The following is a 21,922-nucleotide window of genomic DNA, read 5'->3' on the forward strand; positions in this document are numbered from 1 at the left end:
TATTATTATTATTATTATTATTTACTTGCCAATTATCTGATATTGTTCCACCCCTGGTAATGAAGCTTCTGTACTCATAGGGAAGGTTGCTTTAATGAGCACGATACTTGTGAAATCTTATGTTTACAATGGCATATGCCTTTCACAGATCTCAATAATAGAACCAAGGTCTTAGCCTGCCATACAGGGTTAACAAGGGCTGTGATCTTCTTTGATTCCGAATTTATTGTGTATTTTACTTGTTTTATGAACTGTAATGATTGTGTTTTACAGGTTTGCTTGTCAAAAAGTATGGAAGAACCCATGTTTATCAAATGTGAGCAAGAGAGACCTTTGGATGAAGAAGAAGAACCCTCTAACAAGGTAATTGGGCTATCATAAAGTATATTCTTTTAACAATGGAGCGTGTGACCTGAAGTAAATTGGATTAAAATTAGTGCAGTTTTTCAGGCCAAGGAGGCTGTCAACACCAGATTTTTAGCATGTGCCAAGTAATTGAAAAATACTATCATAAGTATAGACAATTCTTATCCTCCATAGATGTAGAGAAGATGAATGACAGAGTACAAAAGAATATACTGTTTGTTGGCTATATGGAGTGATCAGGAGTAGGTTATTACTGGTAATCCAAGGCATTTATGTTAACAGCTAGGCTCCAGTGAAAATAGATAGTAGAAAGAGTTCTTGGTTAATAGTAGTTAGAGGGCTTAGACAAGGATCTTTCACTTGTGTTGTTCATTAAATTGTTGGGAGAAACTGGATTTAGTGCAAATATAGTGAGTAATTTGCCTATGCTGATGAATTGGTTAAAATATCAGTTGATTCTGAAAAGTTTCAGTCTAATATCTTGGAGTTAGAAAGGAGGTGCAGTAAGTATGTTATGAAAATTAGAATTTTCTAAAACTATGATGATGTCACTTGTAAAAAATCTGAGAAAATCAAACATCAGATGGTGAATATGAAATAATTATTGGAAAAATTCTTATTGTCCTTATAGATTAAACAGTAGGTTTAACCTCTGTGGTTTCCCTATTATTGGGGCAGGTATCCATAGTGGGTTTTCTCTGTCTGTTATGTTTTGCTTGCCTGCAAACTGTCATTTGCAATCTTATTACAGTCAGTGATTTAATATGTACTGGTAATATTATGATCTCCAACATGTTCTGGTATCACTAGTGGCATTATAATGTTATGTACACATTTGTTAGAGAACCTATGTCGTCTTTTAAATGAACATTCTGTGAAAGTATCAAGGAGATTTTCACTGTTTCTCACATAAACCTGTGGTACCTGGCAAATTATCTTTGTATGCGTAATATATGAATTCTTGGAAATCATCATCTTTGAAATTTATTTCAATCCTAAACTTAATTTTACTGCACTAAACAGATGTTATTACTGTCATTTAGACAAGTAAGTTGTGTGGTCTTCAGCTATATTATATTTTTTCTAGATTAAAAATATATGTCTAAGTGTGATCTCCGAATTCCAATTCAGGCTTGAAGGGATGTCTCTGAATACAGCCTATAGAGTCAAAGGTCAATGTGAGGAGGGGGAGGAACAGAAAGAAATGACCAGTTCACACTTAACATTTTCACATAAGTCGGCTTTCTCATTTTCCTATTTCTTAACCCTATTTTATCCTGTAGTTTCACATGTTGTATGTTATGATCATCCACCTCCATAGTGTAATGGTAAGCACTATTTACTGCCATCCTCAGAGATTGGGTTCGATTTCCAGAACTGCCATAATTTAAGAATGGCAGGAGGGCTAGTATGTGGTTAAAATGGTACATGGAGCTCACCTTCATAGGGGTTGTGCCTGAAATGAGCTGTACCACCTCATGTTGAGGACACAGTTTTACTAGTTATGATCAACTGAATCTTGGATGATCAGAGATGAGGAATGGTGGAAACAATTGGAAACGACTGGAAGCATTTGAGATTTGGGTCCAGAGACGAATGCTAAGGATTAAATGGACTGAAAAGGAAACAAACAAAAGCATTCTACAAGAAATTCAAGGTAAGAGAGAACTGATGTTAATGATACAGAGAAGAAGAGCTAAATTCACTGGCCATATCTTGTGACATAACATGTTACTTACCAGTCTGCTGAAAGGAAAAACATGGGGAAGAAAGGCCGAGGATAACCAAGGGAGAAAAAAAATCCTCCAAGACTTAGCACAGAGCCTTCATTATGGTTCTTATTATGAAATGAAATGAGGAGCTTAGGAGAGAAAAGAATGGTTGCATAGACCTTTAGACACTGATGATGATGATCAACTGAAACACACCTGTGCCCTTTTATGAATACAATTGAATTACAAAACATACTTCAAGGGGCTCTGCAATGTTTAACCTTTTCACTCTGATGGACTACTGTATGAGTCAGGAAAAAGCCATGCTGGGTAGCCACTGGACTGCTTCAGCTGTTGTGCAGGAGCTATGCCACATGACCGGTGGACCGCTGTAACAGTCGAGTGTTTTTGCTTTTTCTGTACTCTCCTACAGTAGACTGCAGGAGAAGTTCGAACTTTGTGATATCTAGTGGGTGTTTTGCGAGTCTTAGTTATTTGTAGAGATACCAGATGGGGCAGTAGCTTAGAAGGTAAGGGTTCGAGTAACTTTCATGCTTATCATTTGCTGTGTAATAATTGCTGTTCATTGTACAGTCACTGTGGTATTGTATTTCATAATTCTTGAGAAGCTGTATATCACAGATGAAGCTCTTATCCACATATTGGGTGGCGATTTTGAAGAAAATGAAAGATGGAAAAGATTTAAGCCTGCCAGTGCTCTGTCCAAAGCCACAGATCTAAAAGAAGAATGGGGAGCTTTGCACAAATATAATTGACTAATGCATGCACAAATATATTTAACTGAACTATATGCACTGATCAGGCAGAACATTATGACCACCTACCTACCATCATTTTAAACCCGTCCAGGCGATAGCAGTGTCACCTGAAGAGGAACGACTGCTAGTCAGACACACCCACAGTGCATGTACTATCAGTGAGCGTGGTGTCTGTATGTGAATAGAGAAGGCACATGATCTATATGAGTTTGACCAGGGGCAGATTGTGTTGGCCTGGAGACTCAGCACGGGCATTTCAGAAACTGCACGATTTGTTGGGTGTTCGAGGCGTGCTGCGGTGAGTGTCTTCAACAAGTGGCAAAACCAAGGTGAAATCACGTCCAAACGTCGAGGTGTTTGGCGACCACCCCTCATTACAGATGTCGGACGTCGTAGGCTGGGTAGACTGGTAAAACAGAACAGGCGGCGAACTGTGGCAGAACAAACATCAGACCTTAATTCTGGGCAGAGTATAAGTGTGTCTGAAAACAAAGGGCACCGAACACTCCTAAGGATGAACCTCCGCAGCCGATAACTCTTGCATGTGCCAATGTTAACTCCACGACATCGTGAACTACAACTAAAATGGGCATGCGACCATTGTCACTGGACATTGGTGCAGTGGCAGAGCATTGCATGGTCTTATGAATCCCAATACCTTCTTTATCATGCTGAGAGGGGGGCGCGGATCCATCTTCTGCCAGGGGAACAGCTCTCTGACACCTGTACTGTGGGATGGAGACAAGTTGGCGGCGGCTCAATTATGCTGTGGGGAACATTCACTTTTGCATCCATGGGTCTAGTGGAGCTCATGCAAGGCACCATGATGGCCGAGATGTATCGTACACTGGTTACAGACCATGTACACCCCCTTCATGACGATCATGTTTCCCAGTGGCAGTGGCATTTTTCAACAAATAATGCACCCTATTGCAAGGCCAGGAGTGTGATGGAGTGGTTCAAGGAACACAGTGGCAAGTTGCAAGTGAGGTGCTGGCACCCCAACTCACCAGATCTTAACCCAATCGAACATATCTGGAATGTCATTGAATGTCGCATCAGAGCTCATCACCCCTCTCGCCAGAATTTACGGCAATTAGATGACTTGTGTGTGCAGATGTGGTGCCAATTCCCTCCAGTGACCTACCAAGGCCTCCTTGCTTCCATTTCAAGATGCGTCACCACTGTTATCCATGCCAACACTGGACATACCGGCTGTTAGGTAGGTGGTCATAATGTTCTGGCTGATCAGTGTATATTTTTAAAATATAGTAATCTTGACATGTCTTAACAACATGAACAAATGCAAGTGAGATAGCAGAAAGCAGGAAGTATGCCATACATTGGGCTTGGCCAGCTGCCATAACTACCTGTCCCCAAGGCCTCGTGCTCACTCTTGCTTCATTGGAATGGAAATGGCCAGTACCATCATAGAATAGAAAGTCACCCTCCGATTTGTACTGATTCAACAAGCGTTAAATGCCACCCCAAAATAATAATTGTGTTTGCTCCTTGAACCATTTCTGCACCACAGCCTTGAGCTCATCATCATTGTGGAAGTGTGTACCTTTCAGAAATTTCTTCAGTGATCTGAACAAATGGAAGATACACTGTGACAAGTGAGGGCTATGGGCTCTGGTTGGTCAAAACCCTGGTACTATTTCTTCAACTCTTCCTGCACAATGCTCACAAGTTTAGAATTGCTGTTAAATTTGTTCACAGCCCACTCATCCAAATTATGCACGCCAACATCTACTGGTAAATAAGGGTATGTAGCTGCCTATTTCCCTGACTGCATATCAGCTCATTGTTGTTTGCACAATGGGCAGACTAATGGGATCTGGGTGAGTTTTATTTGATCCCGAATTGTGCAACATGAAGTAGCTAAATATGATTTGATAGCACATTTTTTGCAATGGAAATTGTGCTGCTGCTGATGCTTGTTGTTTAAAGGGGCCTAACATCTAAGGTCACCAGTCCCACTGGAAATTGTGAGAAAATTGGTGAACAGATTTCAGTGAGCAAGCTCTCATTTTTTTGTTGGGGTAATCATATAAATCGAATTGTAAATAAAGGGTACACATCTCTGCACATGGTTATGAGGGTATTTAGAGGTTGTAATAAGGATGTAAATGAGAGGGCATATAAGTCTCTGGTAAGACTGCAACTGGAGTATGGTTCCAGTGTATGGGATTACTTGATTCAAAAACAGGAAAAAATTCCAAAGAAAAGCAGCTTGATTTGTTCTAGGTGATTTCCGACAAAAGAGTAGTATTATAAAAATGTTGTAAAGTTTGTGCTGGGAGCTGTCAGTGGAGAGATGGCATGGAACGACATTAGTAGACAAATAAGTTTGAGTGGTGTCTTTAAAACTAGGAAAGATCACAATATGAAGGTAAAGTTGGAATTCAAGAGGACAATTTGGGACAAATATTCATTTATAAGAAGGGGAGTTTTTAAAAATAATGATCCTATAATGATTTATTTCAATCTAAGGTTATTTGGAGGTAATCATGTTAAAAGAGTACTTCCTAACAGGATTCATCACTCTGATATTCCTTTTAGTCTGATTTTTTTAATAAACATTTATACTCTGCTGTAATTTTATCTTTTCTATTTTTCTAACATTTTCTGCATAAGCCACAATATTTAAACAAGAGAAAATTCTTATCTTGGATCTAAAATTTATGATCTGTTTGAAATCATAGATATCCCTACAACTTCTTGTGAGAACAGAATGTTGACCTTTGGTTCCTCTTACTTGTTTAGACTTGTGATCTCATAAGTTAATAAATAAAGCTTGTCTGAGAATCTATAATATGATCATGAAGGTGTATTTCTTGAGGTTAGGCCCTGTTAAACAACAAGCATATTTCTTAAGCTATGGTACTTCAAAGACACAGCAACATGCTGGGACCTTTTCTTTTTCTTTGTAGGAGGAAAATGCTCTCCCACCTTCTGACAGCCAAGTGAACGTAAAAGAAGAACCACTTTCTACGTTTGCAGATCCATGTTCAGAGGAGGTTGATTTAGAAATTGTGAAAGAGCCTTGTTCTGATCAGGTATGTGCTGTCTTATTAATAGGTTCCTGTACATTTTGGGTGTTAAATGGGACATGGACAAGTGTACAATAAAATATTTTCAACATTCATATTAATATATTATAATCTGTTATGTAAACTGATATTTAATTACCGTACATTAACTTTTAACTTTTGTTTCTAACCTTACTTGGTTATTTCTACTTCTCTTCTGACTCCAACATTATTAAAATAGTGAAGCTTTGGAGTAAACAATTTTTATGCCCTTTGTGGTTCTTTTGCTTACTGTTACTAATACCTTAATTTTGTAAAGTATGTACATCATTTTCTTTTCTTCTGATTAGAGGGAATGGTTATGTACTACTACTGTTTAATACAGTTGCCATTCATATCATTCTCACGTTGTTGTCTCAAAGAGATACAATAAGTCTGCCTTATTTTGAAACCGTATATTCCTACCCATTTTGGATCTATACTGTTTGTATTTTTAGAAGTCCTTTCACAGACAACAATTTGTCCATCATGCATGTCTCTTTTCCAATGTTGATATGACCCAGATGGAGTGGTCTCTCTATAAGCTATTGAACATGCCTGCAGAGACTGAAACAGGTTATTTTTTGAATGCCCACGTGAGCCACATAGAATAGCGGGAGAAATAGCATCAGAAATGGCTCAACAAGCTAGTCTTTGGTGTGTCCTCATCAGTTTTGTTATGAGTCATCAGTTTATACATTTTTGAAACTGTGATGAAGACAAACCTCCTTCCAGCACAGTTAAATGTCTGATTTAGTCAGCTACCCATTCAAATTTAACAATAGCAATACTGTAACAGTGAGCTGTCACCAGAGACACACTATTGTCAACTCATAGAATATTTGTTATGAAACTATCACAATTGCATAAAATTAATTAACCAATCATATGAGAGTTAGGGCCAAGAAATATCTCTAGTGTCAGTGACTGACTCCCTCGTTTAATACGCGATGGCTCTGAAGTTTGTGTTTATAGAGTAGATATTAAGACCATCACTGTGTTCTTCTGTCTGTGAGCAGTAAGTGTTGTGGGATAGCATTTTGCAACATTTAACAAGTGGCAAAAGAAAATTCTGTAGGATGTGTGCGATTTTTTTAAAACATGTCTCTGTGGTACAGATTTCATGTATAACTGAAGGTCCCATGGCTCTGACAGAATATCAGCAGTCACATTAAACTATAAGATTGTTTTTTTTTTTCTTTTTTTTTTACAGTTATTTTTAGGGTTGGTGCTTTTAATGAAAAAGCAGACTGTGACTGCAGCCTGCAGACATTGGAACTCAGAACAGTAGTTAACAGTTAGGAGGAGAATTCTAGGAATGAATACTATTTGAAAATTTGGAATTAACTGCTGTGGGAACAAACCTGTATATATCAAGTCTAAGTTTCTCTGATAGACCTGGTACATACAAAACTTCTTATGCTGAATGAAACTTACTTAGAATTAAATTCAAGACATTTTAATTCTACAACATTCTTTATTTCATAAACTCAATGTCTACAGAGATATTTAGATTTTTTAAAATTTTGTGTTTCCTTCAAAGAAATATCTCTATGTAAAGGTATTGTCTAGTTGATACATTCTAAATATAAGGTTTGTATGGTTGAAATATTTCCTGTAGATTTTCTGTTAGCATATGTACAGTGTGTTCATTTTTTATACGTTGGTCATCAGTCTGAAACATTGTGTGAATTTGTAATATGAAATTCAGACAAATTTTGAAATACTTATGGATTTAGCATTTTTTTCCAATGCACAAATAATGCAAAATATTTTATTATGTATACATTCAGAACTTCTGTAATTGAGGATAAGTTCGTAACAACACCATCTGAAAGAATTAGCAGAACATGTTTATGAATATATACCATACTGCAGAGAACAATAATTGACTGCTAGGTATGCTGCCTGATACACCTGTATTCTTTACAGGCAAATAAAAAAATGTAATTTAATATTGAATTTTTATGACCGCATTTTACTAGAAATGCACTTCAGCAGCTCTGAAGATGGTTTTCCGTAGTTTCCCATTTTCACACCAGGCAAATGCTGGGGCTGTACCTTAATTAAGGCCATGGCCACTTCCTTCCCATTCCTAGACCTTTCAATTCCCATCATCGCCATAAGACCTATCTGTGTCGGTGCGACATAAAGCAACTAGTAAATAAAGAAAAGAAAAGAAATGCACTTTTTAGCATATAAGGTCATGTTCAATACACATTAAAGTGATTTTAAATACAGAACAAAAATGACCAACGTATCGATACTGGGATATGAACTCACTACCACCTAATTTAGCATCGGGTGCTCTATCTAATTGACTTATGGTGGCCTAGGTCATGTTTGTTCTGTTGGAAAAGAATGTTGGTGACTTGGTGACTGGACCGACAATGGACAACTTGCACATACACTGCAGTGTACAGTACTAGTAGTAGCATACAAACAAGAACCAAAAGAAACCAGTGTGGAGACTCCTTTGTATAATTATTATCAACAGATAACACAACACATTATATCTAAATTCAACCAAGGTTTAGATGAGTTTCCTCTGCCAACAGAAATGAGATATTTCCATTTGAATTCAAACCAACTGATACAAATCATATATTAGAAGCATCTAATTAAGCCTGAACTTCTTATTATATCACGTGCCAAGGACTAAAACACTTTAGATCTAGAAGAGGAGGGAAACATAGACATATTATCAGTGTTTAACAAGTTTTTAAGGATTTTAAAGTTACTTTGAAACATTTCTTACCCTCTGTGTCTTTTTTGTATGTTTTTTGCTGAAGATGTCTCCAAAAAGAGACAAAGCATGTCCTTAGATGCATATATTATATGTTAGTTATGTGTGAATATAAGATAACAAACAAGTATTGAAAGGTGGAAACAACCTCCAAATCCAAGTTGAATTACAGTCTATACGGACCATTACAATGAATTTATTGGGATTCTGGTCGGGACTCGCTGCTGACATGTTCACTTGAATGGGAAGCCTTTTCAAGATGTCCCATTCTCTGACATTAAGGCAGCAACAAATGAGAAGATCTGTTTGGCTGTCAAAACTAATGCCATGCCTTACCATCACAGAACCTTTTTGGGATCTGTCCACTTGCTGTACAACATTTGGCAAATTATGCTCTTTAGTGCCTCTCCACACACATACACAGGAGTCAGGAGAAAATGTGACTCGTCCGTTAACAACACTCTTCTCCAGTGGTGAAGTTTCCAAGCAATAATAATTGTATGACCTCAGCTACAGCGTGCAGACATTTTAATTTGACACCATGTGGCTGCCTGCTCGACAATTTCAACGTTCCATTTTACTCTAGGCCTAATAGATGGCAGACAGAGTGTACCGGACCTCTTTTGGGCGTCTGTGGCTGAGATTTAATTAATTTTGTCAGGTAAACACCAAATGTGTCACCAGAGATCTTTCACATGCCGACATCATATGACATGGAGTGTCGAATGGACTTTTCTTTGAAGTTACCAAGTGATGTGGTATGGTTGAGCAGGAAGTGGGTAGCTTGAAATTGCCATGTTAAGCAAGGCATTCACACAGGTCACCTGGATCATAATTTCGTTTCCTGTAATCTGTTCTTTATAATCTGATCAGATACCATGACTCCTATTGCCCTTCTGAGATTGTATTTCAGTTCTCTGGCACTCGTGATATGATGATTCAATGTAGAAATGACCAGCTTTTGGTTGTTATTTTGGATTGTGATATGTCGATGACCTTGTCCAACCTGCCTGGTGAACTGGCCTATCTCGTATCGATTTCGTAGTACCGCTTTTTAGGGCTAAGCCTGTAGAGATAGTATAACTCAGATGTTTTCTGCTTTGAATACATAATTAGGCCACTGGTACCACATGTTGCAAAAGTACTGCAACATACCAGATGATCAAAAACATGTTCTTCTAATTCCTTAAGATTTTTTAAATATGAGTGGATTGTAACATACTAGATGTTCAAAAAACATGTTCTGCTGATTCCTAAGGATTTTTTAATTATGAGTGGATGTGAGTTGTCATTGTGGTTATTCAGCCATCTCCTATTTCCTGAATGTGGTAAAAAGAGCACTCTTATTTTCTATGTAGCTTCATCTTTTGCCGTAGTGCTAGAAACGCTCTTATGGCATTTCTTTCCAGGTCCCACTTTATTTGACTGAGCCATCTTCTCATTGATCCACCTCTATGTCCAATCCCTTTCAAACAATTTCCGTATGATCTGTTAGATTTAAGTTGTGATTGAATAATTTTCATTATTTTCCTTAGGATGAGATGGAAGGAGGGCACATTCAGCAGTGTGGTGATAGTGAATGTTCATCACATGAGTAAGTATCTAACATATTTCAGTGTAATGTAATATCTTCATTTCTCTAGCACTCATGATACGATGATTCAATCTAGAAATGACCAGCTTTTGGTTGTCATTTTGGATTGTGATATGTCAATGACCTTGTCCAACCTGCCTGGTGAACTGACCTATCTCGTATCAATTTTGTAGGAAAAGGAAGACATGCATCTTACCTCATCAAGGATGCTATGTTTTTCTGGTGCTTTCTGCTCACAGAGGTTTGGCAACTATCATTATGTAACTTTTGTTTCTTTTTTCTTTTCTCTCTCATAGAAAGTTGTGGTATTATGGATGTTGAAGCATTGTTAGAGGTTGCACCTGTAGGATATTCTTCTCTGCCTATGTAAACATTTGCCTACTGCTTTGCCTCTAATCATGCTATATTTTTCATCGTGGAGGATGTGACAAAAAATCGACTGCTTTCCTGCATTTTCCAATATTTGAGACTTCGTAATATTTCCCAGTACAATGATTTTGTTCCAAAAAAGGCATTCATGGCCATAGATCTAAAAATCACAGGAGAACCAGGTTTTGGGTGATTATGCCATGTGTATTTGCAGAGTTTTGCCCAGATGTACCATTTGGGCTCATCTGTTGGATTGGCATGCTCATCCAAGACTCTGCTTAACCGTGACAGACAAACTTTGTGGTCCTGCCATGTTAGCAAGTAGGGATAGCTAGCCTGCTAAAGGAGAGGTGAATTCTCATTTTCCAAAAAATATGTAATTCCCATGGACATATAATTCTGAAAAGAAAGTCTTTCTCCATGGTTAGTGCATGGTTTTTGGAAACAGAGAATACAGTTCTCCTCTTGCAGGCTAGTAATCCCTATTTTCTGACATGGTGGGACCCTGTAGTTGGTCTGCCACTGCTAAGCAGAGTATTGGAGGGGTGTACCAATCCAAATGATGAGCCCAAATGACACACCTGAGTGAAAATCTGCAAAAGCACACAACCAAGTCACCCAAAAGTTAGTTCTATACCTATGATTTATAATGAAGTTTATGTTCATTGGTAACTTGGTCTACCCATGGGATTTTCAACATCGAACATTTCACAGGCCTGCAGTAAATTCATTCACAATGTTCTTAATGTCCATCCTTAGGTCAAGAAAACCAGGATCACTAACAAATAACAATTCACAGCATGCCAGTGAGTTTGAATTGGACAACTTGCATGCAAATTGCTTTAATTTTGAAAACTACTCTTGCAGTGATGATTCTTATTTTTACTTCTATATCTGGATCCCATTCTTGTGTTAACCAGCATTTGAAATATGACACTCTTTCAATGGTGTTTCCATGCAGGGTGTTTAAAATATCGGTGATTTTCTGTTTGGCTTGTTGCCTTGGATTTTGTTTCCTTCGTTTTTATGCTTGGCCGGCGCTCTCGTGTTAGGGTAACATGCCTCCCTCTTAACTGGAGGCCCTGTGTTCGATTCCTAGCCAGATAATGGATTTTTACCTCTATCTTATGGCTGGCTGAGGTCTTTTTTCTAGTTGTTTTACGTCGCGCCGACACAGGTAGGTCTTATGGTGACGATGGGACAGGGAAGGGCTGGGAGTGGGAAGGAAGTGGCCGTGGCCTTAATTAAGGTACAGCCCCAGCATTTGCCTGGTGTGAAGATGGGAAACCACGGAAAACCATTTTCAGGGTTGCCGACAGTGGGGTTCGAACCTACTATCTCCCGAATACTGGATACTGGCCACACTTAAGTGACTGCAGCTATCAAGCTTGGTGGCTGAGGTCTACTAGCATATGCAATTACAGTTGAGAACTTGTTTAGTGGTGAGATGGTGGCCTCGTTCGAGAAAGCCAAGATTAATGGCTGAGAGGATCTGTTGTGCTGACCACACGGCACCTCATAATCTGCAATCCTTCGGGCTGAGCAGCAGTCACTTGGTAGACCGTAGCCCCTTTGGTCTGCTGCACCGTGAGGTATGGTTTGGTTAGTTCTTATTTTTGGGCCAAACACAGTGTTTGCTATATTGATGCTGTTCAAAAGGAATTGAAGGATTTCTGCATTGTCAGTTCATATCACATCATCTGGAGAGTAATTAATGTGAATTTGTTTCTCATTGATCGTTATTCCTTTATCAGTATTTATTAATGAACAACACAGGCGTTTAGCCCCAATACATGTTCATTATAGAGTTATTCCTAAGCCACCCTACAACTATCACGTCAATTAAATAAATAGATGAATAAATAAACAAATGAATAACTAAATATAATAATAATAATAATAATAATAATAATAATAATAATAATAATAATAATAATAATAATAATAATAAAATAATGGTAATCAAATAATGGTAATAATAATAATAATAATAATAATAATAATAATAATAATAATAATAATAAAAATAATAATAATACTATTAATAATCAGCTGGCCAACGATTGATAACCTCTATGAACCGTTTTCCTTACTTAAAAAAAAAAAACACATAGAATATCACATGTGCGATCCCGGAGCCAGACGACACCTTCTACCAAGTGTCCTTGTTGACTCTGCACATTCCAACACTGCCATTGTTTTTCTACATGACCTACTCTGCATTGCTGTGCTCAGGCAAACCTTGTCTCGCCAGCCATAACTATGTTTACCTCACACCTCACACCTCACCTGTTTCAACTTTGTCCTTTAGCAATGCATATCTCCTACACCCCTCCATCTCCACAATTTCGCCACCAATAGATTTATATATTACACAATACATCAATAACTCACCATTTGCCAACCCGTATTCACTCTTACAAACTCACAGACATTTTACACATACTTACTCCCATACTCTTCAGTTGCCCTTATTTCACTCAGCACTTACATCACTATACACCTAATCAATCATCATTTCAGCGCTTGCATTCCAAACACAAAGGCAATAATATCACCTCCCAACTCCAAAAATTTCAACAATAAATAAAACCATCTTTACCAACCCACATTAAAATCACCTCACCGACTCCAAAAATTCAGCAATCAATAATCCATTTAACAACCAAACCATCTTCACTTTCAAATACCAAAACTCTCTCATACCATCACTTCTTCTTCACCACATTTAAATAAACATCCACCATCCACGTTTAATACCTCAAATACCACTTCCGCTCCATCTCATATATCACCTCTCTATCACCAAATTTCACCAATCAAGCCATCTTCAACTACAAATACCACACCCTCATATACCCTCGCATCCTTCAAAATACCACTTCATCTTCACCTACAAATACCAAACACTCATATACCATCGCCTCTCCAACACCACCTTCCACATATTATAACAATAAATAAATTTCATACCACTCACAAATACTATTGCATCCACAATATATACCATCCCATCCTTCAAAATACCACTTCATCTCAGTCTCCAGTATTCATAATTAAATGATCAGATTTACCTACCAAGCTATATCTACTGCCTCTCCAACACCACCTTTCACATATTATAACAACCAAGCCCTCTATAACTTCCAACACCACATTTCAGCAATATAACACTATAACACCAACTCCACCTCATATACCACCTCTACTTCTTCGACCATTACCCTCACCTTCTGCATCCACCATCTTAAACCACCACTTCTCCAACACCACATTTCAGCCCTATAACACATCATATCTTACATACCACCTCTCCATCACCACATACCATCGCCTCTCCACCACCACCTTTCACATATTATAACAATAAATAAATTTCATACCACACACAAATACTATTGCATCCACAATATATACCATTGCATCCTTCAAAATACCACTTCATCTTAATCTCCAGTATTCCTAATTAAATTATCAGATTTACCTACCAAGCCATCTTCCACATTACGCACACTACTGCCTTCTGCTTCTAGTCATTACACCCCTATCTTTTCCACCTGTACCCCACATGTCGATCAAGTATCTATCCCTTCTTGTATCTCTATTATTCCACATTTCTTTGAATCTTCTTGCTGCTTCTCTATATTCACTCTGTCGACTTCTTTTATCTCTATCTTCAGCTCCGCTCAGGTCCCTTAAACTTCTAGTTTTCTCTCTACTCTTACTCAGGTCAAGGCTCTCCCTGGTTGCCTCTGCCCTTACCTTTCTATCCTTCACTTCCCTTATTTCTCTGCCCTCACTTCCTTGACTTTCCCCTTCACTGATCATGGTCACTAAATCACTTGGCACTTCTCCCTGCCTCTCTTCATATGGTACACTTCTACTTTTGGTCTTTTGCCTATCTTCTCCACTAATCTCTGCACTACTCCCTTTTTCTTTGTCCCGCTTTGACTTCATTTCTAAGTCCGTCCTCAGCACACTGTTATTTGTATTTCGCCTCACTTGCCTACAGTTTATTGCACTACTCTCCTTTTCTCCATCCTGTTTTAACTTCGTTTCTAAGTCCTTCAATCTATCTACATGCCAGATCCTCTTCCAAGTTCTGTCTGACACCACTAGATTTTGACCTCTGATAGTTGCTCTCAGTCCCTGTTTCACAGCTAGTATCTTGTGTTTTCTGAGTAACCTCTCATTTCTGATCGCGTCACTTCCCACGTCTCTCTTTATCCATATTTTCTCTCTCTGCACATTACCCGCATTTGCTAACACAATATCCGCCATCAACGTTGAAAACAATTGGACCTTTATAGGCCTGTTGCCTCTAGCTCTTCCCACTCTCTGCACATCGTCGATATCCACTTCACTAAAATTTATTTTCATCTTCCCCTGTATTAGGTCCACTACTTTAAAAGTTGTAATTACTTTGTCTTCTCTCGACTCCTCAGGCATTCCATAGATAAACAAGCACTTCTTCCTTCTATATAAAGTATTTGCTTCCACTTCTACTTTCAGCTTAAAATTCCCCTCTTCAAGTCGTCCTACTTTTTCCCTTAATGTTACCACTTCCTTGGTGTTATTTCTCACTTGTGCTGGTATGTCATCCGTTTTTTCTCTTAACCATACATCCATTTCTCCAATCTTACTAGTTTGTTCTTCGATCATATTTTTTATCTGCTTGAAAGGGCAAACTTCTTCCACCACCTCTCTTACAGCTCTTTTGATTGCGTCCATATTTTCCCTTTCCTCCTTTCTATTAGATGACGGGCCTGGGTTCCACTCGACACCCCAATACATAGTAAAATTATAATCACTGCTGCTGATAACAATACTTCTCCTTTCCTCTCCATATCCATTTTACACCCACCTGGCTTCTTTTCTTCTTTCTTCATTTTCCTTTGCCATCTTCCTATCGTCGCTCTGTACTGATCTATACCAATCATTGTCGGCCCACCTCTTGGCAACCTTCCAGCACTCCTCACTCCCGAACTCCACTCCCACTCCCGGGACCCTCGGCTCAATGCGACCTCCTTCGTCCGTGGCTTAGGCAAGACTGTTATTCCTTTATCAACTTCAGCAAGGGTGATTTGCAAAAGGATGCTAATAATGTAGAACTTTAAGCAAGACAGTACAAATGTAGAAATATTTATAATTTTTAAGTGTTTCACATTGGTCTTTCAAGAGCTAAGATCTGCTCCGCAGTCATATCTTGGTGATTGCATCTTGCTCAACTAATATGACAGATCTGCCTATTATGCATGATTTTTCCTGACCCCGTTGGATGCATTGATTCGGAATTTTGTATCTCTGTAGTGTAGAGGTATCACGAGGTGAACAAGGAATTATATTAACATTTGTAAACACTAATAGCATGGGTCAGCAATTGCCAAACACAACTTTTTATGTATTTTGCTAATTAAATTATAAAAATTCTGCTTAATATTCATGACCGAAGAATTCAGCAAATTACTTTTTTAGTTAACAGTCGTGCTTTTCATCACACCTGTTGTGAAGAAACCAATTCTTTCTATTCAATTTTCTTGATTAGGTATATCTATTAACATTTCATTTACAATATGCATGGCACAGCTCTAAGTGTATTTTGAATTTAAGGTATATTATTTAAGAAAGATCTGTGACAATTTTGGGAATGAAACTTGAATTTATTATTAAATTTTTGAAACTTTGATTGCACTAAAAATTCTCAGTTTTCTTATCTTGAGTGCATCATCATTTCGTAATCTATATCACTAGATTCATGCAAAATGTCCTCTTGGAATTTGGGAACAGCAAAAATATATACTATCAAATGTGAATGCTACAGAGGTCAGCAAGAGCTAGTTGTGAATTCGGAGGAATTGAATTGTCTGGACTGCCTCTTGAGATTTTGTGCATATTAATTGAAGAATGGAAATTCTAAGCAGGACTAAGTGGCAAAATCAACACTTAAATATATTTAAAAAAGCATATTTATATGTTCCAGAATTGCTGAGTACAGCAGAAAATCTTGTTACTTCAAACTTTTTTTTTTTGCTAGGGGCTTTACGTCGCACCGACACAGATAGGTCTTATGGCGACGATGGGATGGGAAAGGCCTGGGAGTTGGAAGGAAGCGGCCGTGGCCTTAATTAAGGTACAGCCCCAGCATTTGCCTGGTGTGAAAATGGGAAACCACGGAAAACCATCTTCAGGGCTGCCGATAGTGGGATTCGAACCTACTATCTCCCGGATGCAAGCTCACAGCCGCGCGCCTCTACGCGCACGGCCAACTCGCCCGGTACTTCAAACTTTAGAAATGGGGAATGTATTATACAAGTGAGATCACTTTCACTGTACATGTAGTATAGATGATAACAAAGGAAATTTGGAAATGGGTTATGTCAATGAAATTGTTTATTTAAGTTTTTATGATGTAAATTAAGAAATAAATATTTTGATGAAAAAGTACAAATGTCATTCTGAATAAAATACTGAATATGAAATGACAGCTGAAAAGCAGCAGAGTAGTGACGAGTTGCCCTTAGTAATTCCAAACCTATGGATACAACACCAGTGCAAAGCATTTCTGGAGTGACCTATTATTCTAAAATATTGCCATCTGTAATTACCACCTAAAGCTAAAAACATATAGAACATGAAAATATAATAAATAACTCATTTGAAAATTCCAATCTTTCATATTGATGTCCTGCTCAAGCAAGACCTCAAGGATTCACAGTTATTTGAAGAATTTTGGAACTAATTTAGAACAGCAGGATATGCACCGGCAATGGCACCAATTACACCGGTTGTGCACATAGACCCATTATTTCTTTTTACTCTTGTCTCATTTACTTTATGTATATTATTTTAATCATTTGCCTGTCCTTCTCCCAAATTTAATTTAATTTTCTCTCCCTATCTCTATCCTAATCCTATTTAATTTCTGTCTGTGTTTCTATCATTGCTCTTTATTCTTTTATTATTTGTATTTTTTTCCCATCTTTGGTCAGTCTGATGACATGGTTCATGTCTATTTTTTTTTTAACTTTCAGCTATGAAAGCATAAAACTTCAGACTTGGAGAAAATATGGCAATATCAGTTCCTTCCTGGAATATAATAGTACATAGTGAACAATCTAGCTGTAGATACACCTCCAGGTTCTGACCACATTTTTTTTTGTAGGTAAAAATAAGTTTTCCCTTTTTTTACTTGTACTCACCTTAATAGGGTATGTTCCATTACCATTGAGAAGTGTTAGAATTGTCTCGATACTCAGAAGGACATAGAAATTGACAAGGGTAGCAACATACACAGGTGGCTGTGGACGGGGGAGTGAAAACATCAATTCTGCTGATAAGAGACTTTCAGTTTCTCCTGGCAATAATATACTGTAATCTGTCTGAAGTAAGATGAAATCTAGGCATAATTTTTCACGTAAAATTAGGTCAGCTGATACTTTATGGAAACTAAGGAATATTTTCTTAAAATGTTCATTGCTGAACCTGAACAATCCCTTCCATTATCAACACTTATATACATCCAAGTTTAATTTATCAATTACATGATGTACCACCAATGAAGATCCCCATAATTCATCACCAGTGCTGACACCATGATCAGATGATTACTGAACGAATTACTGCAACATTCTAGTCATATTCCATATTATATGATGTTCTGTATGCCAGAATTAAGTTCAAGCGTTAGGTGTTACTTCGTGCTCAGTGGAATGTACATTTGGAGCACTGTATCTCACGTATAGTATTGGAGATAACAGGTAATCCATTCTTTGTTCTACATGGCCCCTGTTGTTATTACATCCAGTAGCCACAGACCTGCTGTATGTTTAAAGAAAATGAGGCAATTTTTAAACCTCAATGGAAACACACAAGTTCTGGCAAATACTGAATCTGTGATATAAGAAAGAACATGAGGAGAGAGAAAAAAAATCTGCTCTAAAATCAGTACAGTTGACACAGAAGTCTAACATGTAGGGAATGGATAGAAGGTATTAAAAAATATGTCAGCTGTAATATCTGTGCCTGACATATCCTGGGGTGCCATCCCTGTTGGCATTGCCACAGAGAGTTTGAAAAAAATTCATGTCCTGGGAGTCTGCCTGATGGTGAATGTCCTCCCAAAGTGCATTATTTCAGAGGCATGTCAACAGTTAATGCCTGCGAATTAAAGGGATACAACACCTCTAAAGGGGTACATGATCTCTTAAGTGAGGATTGTAATAGGTGGATATGTCATCACCATTAAGCAAAACTTGGCTGGAGAATATTTTGTAGATCTTAGTTTTGAGATTGTGAGAGCCAGCCTTAAGAGTCAGATCAGGGAAAAACCAAAATATGAGCTAGCAATAGAACGTTATCAGCATTAATATGATCTGAAAACCATTAGAATACTTGGTCCAGGATTGGTTCTAAAGGGAGTGTCCCCATCACTTTGAGATCATCTTTGAACATTTTTGGTTGTCTTTGGCTTTGATAATAGACATTGGCACATGACTTCTATATGCTGAAATATATTGTTATCTGGATTACAAAAACTCATTTCCAGTGTCTAGCGTAAGTTGTGACTCTTGATTTTAGTGTATCACAGTCATCTTCTGTTATGGTAATATTTGTCTCTATGCATCCCCATTTGTTGCAGAAGGAATTGAAAAGAAATAAAAATGATGGAAAATATCATATTATTGGGCCAGGGTGGCCACGATCGCTATGGTGCTGAAGTCTGAATGATCTGACACTGAGGTTAGCCAGTTTGAGTCCGGTTGGTAGAAAAATTTTCACCATCAGAATGTTGGCCAGCAGGGTAGGGGAGGTGGTGTTATACATTGTCTAATCACTAGATTGCATGCCAAAAGCCTGGAATAAATTCCAAACCTCTCTGCAGTGCTCATATGGAGTGAGGGCAATATGACGCTGTTGATGGTCATTTGTCCGTTGGATGGAGACGTTAAGCCTTGAGCAGATAACTTGGTGCTCTTCAACAGGAGTAGGCTATGTGCTGGCACCAGGTTTCACCTTCTCCCTACTATCATACATCACAACACTCATTTCATCTTATTAACTACTCTGATGAGGTTGACATCAGGAAGGGCATCCGGTCATAAAACCTGCCACGACAGGCTCATCTCACCTCATACCCGACCCCATAGGGAAACGGGCCGAGGGTTGGACAAACAAACATCATATTATTGGACACTAGTAAAATCATGATATCTGTAAGGTAAATTTTTTAGGAGGGATGGATTAGAAGTGCCAAGAATGTGAATGCAAGGTCTAGTGTGGAAATTAAAGACTAAGGGAAGACATGGAGGAGTGAGAAAGGGAATTACTGTCAATGAATATGTGGAGTCAGGAACCAGAGTATAAGAATAATTTTTTTGGGTGGTTCCATTTGGTCATGCCCTATACTGATGTAGGCTTTTTGTAGTGGTGATTAACAAGTTACAGTCATCTCTCTCTTCAAATGATATTCCTTACAGTTTTAAAATTTTGTTACAGCCCAATATCTATCGACATACTTGTTATTTTTTTAACGTACAATTACATATTTGTACAGATGTATACTTGTTTATGTTTGGTAGTTCCTGGGGAATTGTAATATACTTTGGATATATTTCAGTGTGAAAAAGAACTGTAGTTTGACTGGTGCAACAGTACATTCCTGTGACACCTGCCGGAAGATATTCTATCGACGAAGTGATTTCAAGCGCCATCTGTTGTCTCACTCAGGAGACAGGCCGTACCGCTGCACAGTCTGCAATAATATGTTTGCCCAACAAGGTCACCTAAAGACGCACATGTTTATTCATGCAGAATGGAAGCCTTACATTTGTTCAGTATGTAATAGTAGTTTCCGGACGGCATCGAATTTGAAGAGCCATCAGACTATACACACTGAAAGTAGGCCCTTTCATTGTTCGGTTTGTGTAAAGAGCTTTAGAACGTCATCTTTACTAAAGAGACATAAGATTGTACATATTGAAAGCAAGCCTTTTCAATGTTCGAAATGTACGAAGACATTCCGAAGTTCGTCGAGTAGACTTAGACATGAGAAAAAGCATATTCAATGTTTGTCATTCTGTTGCACTGTTTGTGGAAAATCCTTTACCACATCGCACAACTTAAGATTGCATGAAGATACACACACTGAAAATAGGCCATTTTGTTGTTCTATTTGTGGGAAATTGTTTAGAAGATCGTCGCACCTTAAAAGGCACAGCAATGTACACACTGGAGAGTAGTTTTTGTTCCATGTGTGGAAAATTGGGAATATGCAGGGTGACTTGAATGTATAGGGTAAAAATAATACACATGATAAGAGGATTCTAAACTGAGTATTTTGCGGTAAGGACATAATGGTAACAAAGGCATATTAACATTTTTAAAATTAAGAAATACAGTAGTATGTTAGAGCTAGTGTTCAAATTGCTGATCACAACTGTAAATGCATTCATTACACCATACTGCTTCAAATATCTCTGGTGTCTATTAAAGAACAAGGCAGGTAGCTATGACCCTAGCAATGAGTTCCACTCCAGCTTCTACCGGGTTTTAACACACAAGCAAGTGAATATTTTCCCGAAAAAAAAGATATTCACCAGTCCAAGATCCTAGAATCATGCCACCCATGGAACAGGATATTCTCCACTAAACTAATGGTTTCAAAATCTTTTGCCCAGGTGTTCAAAGAAATCAGCATTTACGTGAATAGGTGCCCCATTAAGCTGCAGCCACTTGGTGTTTTTGACAGCAAAAAGAAAAGACTCCAACAACTCTGCCAGAACATACTAAATGAAGGGCAGGTAATATGGATCATTGAGAAAATGGTACAAGTATATCATGAACATGAGTAACTTGGCTGCTCAGTTGCTTTCTCTTGGTTGTGTATTGTAATTACAGGAATGTCATTCACAGTATTAAATTTTTTATAAATAGTGTATACTAATTTACATAATTTTGATCAGTGTACACATAAGTTCTTTATGACATTATAAATGAATATAATGGTGCATTCTAGTTCACATAATGTGTAAAATAATATGAATTATAAATATTATTGTAATTGTTGAAGTGGTTCATCTTTTGTTCTTCCTAATTACATTCAAACTGGGTGAGTTTGCCATGCAGTTAGGAGCACACAGCTGTGACTTCGCATCCGGGAGAAAGTGTGTTCGAACCCCACTGTCAGCAGCCCTGAAGATGGTTTTCTGTGGTTTCCCCATTTTAACATCAGGCAAATTCTGGGGCTGTACCTTAGTTAAGGCCATGGCCGCTTCATTCCACTT

The 21,922-nt window shown here is 38.0% G+C and overlaps 2 protein-coding genes across 2 annotated transcripts in view; both read left to right on the forward strand.

Annotated features, from left to right (window-relative positions):
• The window catches only part of LOC136881800 (uncharacterized), a 43,083-nt gene extending 42,716 nt beyond the window's left edge, over positions 1 to 367 (forward strand). The window contains exon 5 of the mRNA XM_068229328.1: positions 274 to 367. Coding sequence (XP_068085429.1) covers positions 274 to 367 — 94 coding nt within the window. The remainder of the gene's footprint in view (positions 1 to 273) is intronic.
• A 3,253-nt stretch (positions 368 to 3,620) lies between these two features.
• Positions 3,621 to 21,922, forward strand: part of LOC136882049 (zinc finger protein 665-like) — a 93,718-nt gene continuing 75,416 nt past the window's right edge. The window contains exons 1-4 of the mRNA XM_068229329.1: positions 3,621 to 3,842; positions 5,794 to 5,919; positions 10,213 to 10,271; positions 20,257 to 20,874. Coding sequence (XP_068085430.1) covers positions 3,621 to 3,842; positions 5,794 to 5,919; positions 10,213 to 10,271; positions 20,257 to 20,874 — 1,025 coding nt within the window. The remainder of the gene's footprint in view (positions 3,843 to 5,793; positions 5,920 to 10,212; positions 10,272 to 20,256; positions 20,875 to 21,922) is intronic.

This window comes from Anabrus simplex, chromosome 10 (assembly GCF_040414725.1).
Source record: "Anabrus simplex isolate iqAnaSimp1 chromosome 10, ASM4041472v1, whole genome shotgun sequence".
Lineage (NCBI taxonomy): Eukaryota > Metazoa > Arthropoda > Insecta > Orthoptera > Tettigoniidae > Anabrus > Anabrus simplex.